Source organism: Haliotis rufescens, unplaced genomic scaffold, assembly GCF_023055435.1.
Source record: "Haliotis rufescens isolate VD_foot unplaced genomic scaffold, xgHalRufe1.0.p SCAF_6, whole genome shotgun sequence".
NCBI classification, from domain to species: domain Eukaryota; kingdom Metazoa; phylum Mollusca; class Gastropoda; order Lepetellida; family Haliotidae; genus Haliotis; species Haliotis rufescens.
The window spans coordinates 47,407,032-47,417,663 of NW_025964334.1; the positions used below are offsets into that span (position 1 = coordinate 47,407,032).

At 42.0% G+C, this 10,632-nt stretch overlaps 1 protein-coding gene across 7 annotated transcripts in view; it reads left to right on the forward strand.

The window, feature by feature from the left end:
- Positions 1-9,945, forward strand: part of LOC124146934 (ras and EF-hand domain-containing protein-like) — a 64,616-nt gene extending 54,671 nt beyond the window's left edge. For 4 of the 7 annotated variants that reach the window (XM_046517504.2, XM_046517505.2, XM_046517503.2 and 1 more), the window contains 9 exons: positions 265-407; positions 1,174-1,322; positions 2,322-2,546; positions 3,130-3,268; positions 3,941-4,022; positions 4,136-4,262; positions 5,085-5,204; positions 5,700-5,776; positions 6,627-9,945. In XM_046517504.2, coding sequence (XP_046373460.2) covers positions 265-407; positions 1,174-1,322; positions 2,322-2,546; positions 3,130-3,268; positions 3,941-4,022; positions 4,136-4,262; positions 5,085-5,204; positions 5,700-5,776; positions 6,627-6,726 — 1,162 coding nt within the window. In that variant the 3' untranslated portion in view covers positions 6,727-9,945. Of the gene's footprint in view, positions 1-264; positions 408-1,173; positions 1,323-2,321; positions 2,547-3,129; positions 3,269-3,940; positions 4,023-4,135; positions 4,263-5,075; positions 5,205-5,699; positions 5,777-6,626 lie in introns of all 7 variants that reach the window. The other 3 variants (XM_046517507.2, XM_046517510.2, XM_046517509.2) reach the window with 3 other exon arrangements.
- The last annotated feature ends 687 nt before the right edge of the window (positions 9,946-10,632 follow it).

Genomic DNA, 10,632 nt, shown 5'->3' on the forward strand with positions numbered 1-10,632 from the left:
GCTTGTCGTAAAAGGCGACAAACGGGATCGGGTGGTCAGGCTCGCTGACTTAGTTTATGCATGTCATCGATCCCAATTGCGTGAATCGATGCTCGTGATATTAATCACTGGATTGTCTGGTCCAGACTCGATTATTTACAGGCCGCCGTCATATAGCTGGAATATTGCTGAGTGCGGCTTTAAACAACAAACCAACCAAAACCAACCATCCATTCTGCCATTGTCCGATTGTAATGATCGAATGAGAGTGACCTCCCTTTTCAGCCCTCAATATCACCGAACTGCCAGTGTCAACTCCTCGCTGGCCGAGGAGATCTGTGAATCGGAACTCAATATGATGCAGGTGTCGTCGGTGTCGCCCTTACGACGACTTCGTCACTTGGAGAGCTGTGAAGACGATGAAATGGGTAAGCTGAATACTAAGCAAGACAGCCTTCACACGTATACGTTGTGGGCGTGGTGTCGACGAGCTGTAGGCTTTGACGTGGAGTAACTTTTGGCATGTTGCGGGCGTGGTGTAAATGAGGGCGTGCTGTAAATGTAGGCGTGTAGAGTTGGAGTGGTGTAGGGATGTTGGAAGGGGCTCCGGAAAGTAGTTAGTGTATCTGAAACTCTTAGTGTCTATGGCTACCAACAACTATAGGCCTATACCCCTTAGTAACACCTATACCATGCCAGGAAATGCTTTGTCTAAACGGAGCAGTGAAGTGTAGGATCGCTTGGTAGCTACAGGGATAGTTTTGATGTGACGGTGGGGAATGGAAAATAAAGAAAGAATCTAGTTCTCAAGGAAACCAGGGAGATATATCACTTAAATAGTGAACAGTTTATTTTATGCATATTGAATTAAAGTTAACAGGGCATACTCATACACCTAAATATATGATAACATCCATTCAGCAAAATAAAACCCTTTAATTTGGAAAAATCGCATTCCGAAGGCACGTTCTGTGCAACGTCTATACATAATGCACTAATGCCTTCAACGAACTATTTCAGAAGTCCTGACTGCTTACTTCGGGTATTTATTATCATATAACATTGCATACGACTTAACGCCAATGCATCACTCATCCGGATTAACGGGGTTTCATTGTATATATTCCAGCAAGATACTGTATCCTTGCAATCAAAGCATCTACCTTGTAGATATGGTCAGTTATATATTTTCAGTCGTGGGCTTTTCAGACAGTGGTCATTCCACCATGCGGGACTACAACGAGCCGGACACCGAGTCGGAATGCCTGAGCTACGAGAGCGATGCCCGTTCACTCCCCCGGCGGCCGAAGCGGTTAAAGCCAGGCAATATGCTGGAGGAGGAGGTGAGTGAGTGACGCCGCTGATGAGGTTGTCATGGTTACCAGAATGATTTTAATACAATTCCAGTCCGGACAAAATATCCGTGAAGCATAAATAATTATTTGTTTGCCAAAGTTGTTAGTTTGTTTTGAAGTTGTAAATAGACTTGTTTGGAAAATTAGAATAGATCTTCCGGTTTCTACATAATGTATTGGTTTATCGGAAAATAACTAGCGACTGGAAGAGCGTATCAGTGAGTGAGTGAGTGAGTGAGTGAGTGAGTGAGTGAGTGAGTGAGAGCGATTGAAAGATGATCCCCACGGAATAATCCCTGTTCATTTCCACTGAACGCTGTAATTATCCGTGAGGCTGTAATATAAAAGAACTATTGTACAGGACCAGACGAATTCTGCAATTCCGCGATCGCGGAAGGATTTGCAGAAGATGTAGCTTACCGCAGAATCGCCGACAAATCGCCAGATGATATCCAAACATCTAACATGCGATTGGTACACACAAACTATGATTCCTACAATAAAACGAAATTTGAAAGAAATAAATTCTCACTTTTAAACGTGCTTGTGGTATTATGACTACATAGACTGTTTATATCTAACCAGAAATACAAGAGTTTGAACATTTTAAAGAAAACGAATTTGTATTGATTAGGGGGAAGTATTTATGTTTTTACCTCAGAATATACTGCAGAATTTTGTAATTTAGCGGCAAAATTCGTCTGGGACTGAATGAACTTCTAGTAACAGAAATACAGACATAAAAGCAACTAAAAAGTGACCTCATGACCATGGAGACCTCGTAATTATTTAAGGACCTGAGCCCGGTTAAACAAGGGGCGTCAGCGCTGCGACTGTCGTAACCCCTATACTTCCATAGTGCTGTCATAGTGCTAATGTCTTTTTGTGCATCTGGACCCAGGACGCTCCCATGCACGTGCACAGTTATCAGTCCATGTCGGACATCTTGTGTCTTGTGTTTTTCTAGATATGTTGATGTTATTTCAGGAGTTCGACTCCCACGACGAGATGGAAACAGATGCAGAGACCGCCATGGAAAGGTCAGAGGCCGAACTCTTTAGGACCATGCAGAGTAAACGCCTCAGCTCCTCCGGAAGTCGAGGGTCACGTGGCAGTCTCCGATCTTTGCCGACCAATGACACGGGAAATAACCGATCTCCGAAAGGAAATCGTGGATCCACAAGACGACATATGCTGACATCTCCCGAACAGGTAATTCGATAGAAAACCATGACAACAGTCGCCCAGGAAGGTTAACTACCATATTCATTTTGTAAATAAAATACAATATAAAATTCAATATTAAGATCATTCAAGTTTATTCATACGGCATAGGACTTTTAAAATGGACGAGTCGTGGTCACACTAACGAAAAACCATTTTTCACTTTGCTTTTGCGTATATTTGTCGACATGTGTATATCTCTCATCGCTAGCTGATACATGTCATGTCTGTTCAATGGGGACAGAGGCGGCCCATTTTCCAAGGCCGGGATTCACTGTTCAGAGTTACGTCCCCTATTCGTGCCAGAAACCTATATTCTTTGTTTTAATATTCTGGGGGCCTGTAATTTTATCGAAAAATAATAGTCCCCAATGATTCTTGAAAAAATTCATTATGCTTCAGATTGTTGCAAACAAACCGAAATTGCCTGCCACAAAAATATATTGATTCTTTTGTGGCTGTATCTGAAATCTCGATACAAAATCCGAAGCCCCCCCGAATATCAAATGGCCGCCCTCTTACAGTCCCAGCGGCGTCAAACCCAACTGACTCCCTAATGTCTCTTCAACAGGTACTAAGCGTTAAGGTATCGAAGGAACCAGAGAGGATGTACAAGGTCGTCCTTGCCGGAGATGCTGCGGTCGGCAAGTCCAGCTTCATCATGAGGCTGTGCAAGGGCAAGTTCGTCAACAACCTCAGCTCCACACTAGGTACGTTCAATCTATTGTACTGAAGTTAACATCACTCAAGCTGCTTGAACGATAACTATAACCACGGTTGGCCCAGTGGTCTAAGGTGACAAAATGAGAGTTGAGTCTCTTAGCCTTTGGTTCCGTCGATCGTGGGTTCGAATCCCGGGTTAGCCTGAGCTATGACCCGGTAAGTGGTAGACGTCAACGAAGGCCTTTTCTTTTGATCTTTTGTCTCTCTCAATAAGCTGTCACGCCGTGACACTGACATACTGTTGAAGAGGGGTCACTTACCCATGTCAAACTTGACTGCATTTGCAATCAGTGAACTGTTAAGTGAGCAATGGTTAAAAAAATTGTTTAGTATCTACATTGTGTATGTTGAAATATGTAGTGTCCACATTGTGTATATTGAAACTTTTAATGTCTACATTGTGTATGTTGAAACTTTTAGTGTCTACATTGTGTATGTTGAAATGTTTAGTGTCTACAGTGTGTATGTTGAAATGTTTAGTGTCTACAGTGTGTATGTTGAAATGTTTAGTGTCTACAGTGTGTATGTTGAAATGTTTAGTGTCTACAGTGTGTATGTTGAAATGTTTAGTGTCTACAGTGTGTATGTTGAAATGTTTAGTGTCTACAGTGTGTATGTTGAAATGTTTAGTGTCTACATTATGGTGTATGTTGTGACAGGTGTGGACTTTCAGACCAAGGTGATTGAAGTTGACGGCCGCACCATCGCTCTTCAGCTCTGGGACACAGCTGGACAGGAGAGGTCAGTTACTTTAGATTATGGTCAGTTTCAAGGACAATAAAAACCCTCCAATCACATGTCCTCATTCTGATGGTAGAACCTCAACTCATGTAATGTATGACCTTTGTCCCCAGGTTTCGGAGTATCGCCAAGTCCTACTTCCGGCGTGCCGACGGCGTTCTGCTGCTGTACGACTGCACCTACGAGCGTTCCTTCCTCAACGTCCGCGACTGGGTGGAAGCTGTGGAGGTTTGTAGACAAGTTAGTTGACCCCCGTCATACTAGATGTGGCCTGTCCTCTCTCCTGCTTCATAACTCTGTGCTACAAAGGAACCGGCCATTTGGTATTCGGAGTGGGTACTTGGACTTCAATAATCCATAATGATTTGTTCCGTTTTGAAGGAACTGTATTATCATAGCTCACTTCGAATATTAAATGGTCGGCCCTAAACTCTCTTACATTAACTTACAGAGATATTTCAAAACATATCCTCCACCCGACGGTGTGCTTCTGTGCTCATTCGGGCAACCATCGCACTAAACTGTACATGAAAGTTATAATCTCTTCCGGCTCATCCCGATTATGTTTCTTGGTTTGTCAGCACCATGCCCGTGCTCGTGGGTTTCACCGACCTGCACCACTTGTCCCCCCCCCCCCCCCCCCCCCCCCAAGATTAAGCTGACACGCCGTGGTATAACTGGAATACTGTAAACGCGGCGTTTAAACCACCTCAATCACTCATGTGGGAAGAAATCCCAAGAGGTACCAGCCGTAAACGTTTACCATTTGGTGATACCATCGTAAAAGCCTATGGTGCTGACAAGCGACGATCATATTCAGCGTGTCATCCGATCCCATGACGAGCTGATCCTATCACAGATAAGGGAGGCAACTCTGTACAGCAAGTTGCAGCGCCTCATGGTCTGCGACCGTTGTCCCGTGTACATAATGACATTTCAAATAAAGTTTGATAATTAATAAAGTGATTAAGAGTCCCCCTGTAGTTCTTGCACTATGTGCAACTAATTATTAACAGAGTTCCATGATAAACCATGATTCCTTTTTGGTTACTGGTATCTCAGGATGGCGCTATGAAGAAGATCCCTATCATGTTCTGTGCCAACAAGACTGACATCAGGGACGAGATGCAGCAACAGGGCCGACGAGTTGTCCGGTTTGAAGACGGGTCAAGGCTCTCAAGGGTAGGTAACTCCCAAACACACTGCAAGGATCCTGTCTGAATGTGTTGTCAGTTTGAGTTGAATTCGAATTGTATTTCGTCCACAATAAAAACTGATTCCATGAGTCGTTTTTTACTATTTACCTTTATTCTGTATTGTATGAATTCTTTAATAATAGTCAGAGATAATAATAAGAAAACAATCCTTGCTTTCAATGAATATTTAGTGACGTCACTAATTATTCGTTGATTTTAAAAAAAAATGATGTATGATATAATATAAGAAAATGATATAATAAAATGTATTATTGATGTTTTCAATAAGACCTAGACAGTAAAACACCACTTTCCAGTCCAAGTACAGATTGGAGTGGTAATAAATCTAGGTGTCCTGCCATATTAGGGGATGCCCAATTGTTGACTAATAATCCTGCTTTGAGCCAAGAAGCTGATTTAAGAGTGGACGGTGCATGCGCTTATGTCTTGCTATTGTCATTGTATTTTTTTCCATTTTCAGGAATATGAAGGATTGTTTATCGAGACAAGTGCTAAGGACGGATCAAATATACAAGAGGCAGTCATAGAACTAACTAGGTAAGAGGAGCATTTCGTTAGTGTTTCGTTAGTGTTATGTTTGCGTTACGCTAGCGTTTCGTTAGTGTTAAGTTAGCGTTACATTCGCGTCACGTTAGCGTCACATTAATGTGCCCATTGGTGTGGAATGTTAGCGATCTACCATTGATTTTCATGGTCGATATATGTATAATTATTGTTTCAAACAATACTAACGTCACTGGTTATACGTACTACCCCAAACAAGTAAAAGAACACATACAGTTTGAAGGCTGTGTGTTGCAATACTCAACGGCCATGACAGATTAACTATATTCATATGACATCGGGTGTGCGTTAACTTCCTTTGAGTAGAAATAGTGGCGCTAATCAACGTTCTTTTGGAGATTGTGCGTACGCTTCAATCAGTGTTGAATTTGACATGTGATACGAAATAAAAAAAATTTAGAAAGAGATGCTGACTTTGTTTCTGCAAACACCCTCGTCATCGTTGTCACGTCCCTATGCAAACACCCTCGTCATCGTTGTCACGTCACTATGCAAACACCTCCGTCATCGTTGTCACGTCTCTATGCGAACACCCTCGTCATCGTTGTCACGTCACTGTGCAAACACCCTCGTCATCGTTGTCACGTCTCTATGCGAACACCCTCGTCATCGTTGGCACGTCACTATGCAAACACCCTCGTCATCGTTGTCACGCCACTTTATCACGTTGGTTGAGATTTGCTACATATTTGCGTCAGAGTACGCATACGGCAAATTCCCTCCATCTGAGGGTAAAAAACAAAAATAAAAACAACATTTTTTTCCGTTATATTGTTTATTGATATCAATGTACTGTGGTTGATACTGGAACTATTTTTGCCAGATTACTGCGCACGAATGAGGACATAGAGGTGAAGAACGTGGGCATGCAGCTACAGGACATGAAGATGGTGAAGAAAAGCACCTCCTGCTGCAGCCGATAAGGCGGAAAGACACACAGACAGACGGACGTTTAGTGCAATGTGGGATGTCGTAATTCCAGGCATATATCTGTTACATCCAATTCGAAACTGTTCATGTGACAGTATGTGGACACAGTGTAAATATAGAATATTATTTTCTTATAATTGCATTAAGAAGACACCGAAAGTGAAATGCCGTTAATCGGGATATGTTGTTTCCGGACAATACTGTTACATAGACAAGGAGATGTTGTCACAATCCTGATTCGTTAAAGGAAGCCACCGAGCGATACAAGAAGGCTGGAAGACCTAAAGTAACACGTGACCAACGTACGTCAGGAATGTCTTTTCTGCACACGACACCAGCGTTAGGTCTGGTTTAGAAAAAAACAACAAAAACAGCGAAGATAAAAATAGGAAGATAACGGTAACTACGTTTTGTGTTCAGCCAAGCTTAAAATGACCGCTCGGTGGGTGTCTTTTATCTGAAAGTTTTATCATCGGGACGATTTCACTGGTAACGGGATTGTATTGTATATACCCGCTTACTATGAGGTCAGTGGGACATTCAAGAAATATATGCAAGCACGTCTAATCCAATAATATATGCCAATTATAAGACACACGTATCCAATTCACATGCTTTAATATCCCCCAGTCATGCTTATACTGGCTTTATTTGAGTGCTTCCATATTACATATGACTAGACACATACCTTTGTACCTTGTATAGTGTTATTAATGTACATAGTTGTTATTTGTCTCACAGATTATCAATTTCTGCTTAGATTTGCAAAATATAATGCATAATTCAATTTTACTGACATGTATGATCCACAGTTTCTCGTGACCTATGTATGAATATGATTTAATTTGTTCATCAATTTAGTTTTCTTGCGAAGGGACGAAGGGAGAGGGGGTGCGGTGGGGTTGGGCGTGAGATTGGGAGTTGGGGGAGGTCATAAATGGGGGTGGGGGGTGGGGAAGAGAATATGATACAGTCCTAAGGCCAATCTCACCGCCCCCTCACCTATAATAAAACCCACTTCCCCAGTCCAGTTTTCCGATATTTGCTTATATTCGGTGTTATTAAACTTAACTTATATCTTGATAAAGTTCCAAATTTATCTCAGTCGGCGTTGGTCTCCACATCTATATATGTAAATACTTTAGATATGTTTTGATACTGAAGATTTACCTGATATTTATATTTATAGTTTTCACTATAGTTTTAGGAGTAATTACTATCATTCTATTTTGTACGTGATCTTGTAATTAGCGGGACAATATCGACCATGTTTAACGGATCATAACGAATCTCAGTGTCCATGATGGATCTCACGACTTCCACTGTGGCGTGAAGCGTACTGTTTTACAGAGGAAATACGGCCCAGGTATTCATATTCCTTTCCGGCTAACTCAGTTTTTCCTATCCATATATAGGTTTATTAATAGCCTTATGTCCCTTGAAATAAATACGCAATTGTAGGTTTGTATTGATTAACTAAAGCTTATTGACAAAGCATCAACATATTGGTTCGTTACCAATACGATCTGGCTGGCCACTGATCTGATTTCTGTTAGCTGTGATAGCCTTTACACAGTCATCTAGACTGTACACAGTCGCCTGACTGTGGAGTTATTCAATTAGTTCATAATAACCTGCGTTCCTATTATTTGCATGAGGTATTACCTTTTTAATGTATTTGGGAATAATTGTGAAACGAGGGGATTCCAAATGTCGATTTTGTCAATTTATTAAAATTTATGTTTAATTATGAATTGAATGGACAACATGCTGATAGTCGGTTCAGTAATTTGTATCATTTTGATCAATGAGAGTAGGAAGAAGTAAACATTGCCACGTTTCTACTTATCATACATTCATGATGATTATTATTCAGCATTAACACACGATTAGTCATACGGTTGTCCGTCCAAAGTATCAAAAAACTAACGTCATGCAGAAACTATACCTCAGAAACATTCATTAGTATATTTATTTGTAGAGTGTATATTAATCATTATCATCGTCACCATGACAACTATTTATTCCACGTTTTAAGAATTCCACTTTGAAGACATCCATCCACATTTTCCTTACCCCTGCTACCAAATGCTACGCACAACAAAACCCATTCACAGTGAACCCTCAATTACTCGGCATCGAATTATCATGCCGACTGACCTGAACATAGATACTAGTGTAGAGAAAGAGCTTTGGTGTGATGAGGCTGGTTAATGAGAATTCATATAAAGCGAAACCCCTTCAGCCTGGACCCTCGATAGTCCGGACATCCTGTTAGCCCGGACGTCGATAGTCCATACAACCCGTCAGCGAGACCTTGATAGTCAGGACACCCCGTTAGCATGGACGTTGATAGTCCGGACACCCTGTTAGTCGGACCTCGATTGTCCGGTCACCCCGTTAGCCAGACCTCGATAGTCCGGACACCCTGTTAGCCTGGACGTCGATAGTCCAGACACCATTTGAGCCTGGACGTCGATGGTTCGATCACACCGTTAGCCGGACATCTATAGTACGGACACCTCGACAGTCCAGATACCTCGATAATATGGGCGAATACATTTACGGAACGTTTATAGAGTGTTAAAGAAGCATTTCTGTGTTCTCTGATTTGTTACTCTAGTTTGTTAGCCTAAACGATTTCATATATAGGCCCCATCCGGCTTAATGAGGTTTCATTGGCAGTGATTATGGTCAAGACGATTCGTTCTAGTCCGGTTCCGTAATCCATGAAAACTCCAATGACTCAAGTCACTGATGTATGCAAAAGTCCCGTTCTATGACATCGTTTCAGAGGGGTAGAGGTGTCTTATTTGTATCATGAAATTGGTAGATTTTCAATGTCCAATGTACGGCCTCTGTCGCAGGAAGATCATGAGAGAATAATTTCGTGGTACATTGCAGAACCATATGTGTTTGGAACAGTTCATACTTTTGGCGTAGGTAATTGAGCGTGTAGGACTTGATTTGCAGAAAGTGCATTATTGAGCAGTGGAAAGAAGCTTGTTCGTCACTATTTACCCATATTTGAAAGTACCGTTATGTTCTTACCGATTCCTTATTGACCTGTACAGATCCATAGAGTATGACGCCAGCGTTCCTGTGATACATGTTTCGGTGGTTTTAGAACGGACTTTCTAAGCGTATACCTGTCTCAAGGCGGAGGGACAAAGTTCTGTAAATACTAAGTCTCAATAAAATATAAATCCTTACACTTTCTTGTTTTATGTCATCACTGACTACGTGGAATCTGGAGGACCACGCTGTGGTCCAGGTAACCAATGGAAGCTGTGACGTTTGTTTGTTTGTTGTTTAACGCCGCACTCAGCAACATTCCAGCTATATGACGGCAGTCTGCAAATAATCGAGTCTGGACAAGATAGTCCAGTGATTCACATCATAAGCATCGATCCACGCAATTGAGATACCATGGGCGGATACAGCTTTTTTGAAAAGGGGTGGGTGGGGGGTGGGTGCACCATTAAGATCTATTTATTGTCTTTGGTGGTAATTTATCCAGAAATAAAGATTTTTCGAAATAAAAAGGGGGGGGGGGGGGGGGGGGGGGGGGGTGAGCACCCCCCTACCCCACCCCCACCCCCTTCCCCTCTGTATCCGCCCATGGATAGGATGACATGCATCAACCAAGTCAGCCTGACCACCCAATCCCGTTAGTCGCCTCTTGGTAGCATGGGTAGCTGAAGATTCTCTATCCGGATCTTCACGGGGCACCTTACATAATACCCGCACGAAATTGAAAACGTAAACAAATGAACAACAGTCTCATTTAAGTAAACAATATTTTATTGATCGTGAACGATACGTTCATGTGCGGTAATCGTCGTGAACGATATGAAATGAAAATTTGGCCGGAATTTGATATTATGTGTCAGAACGAC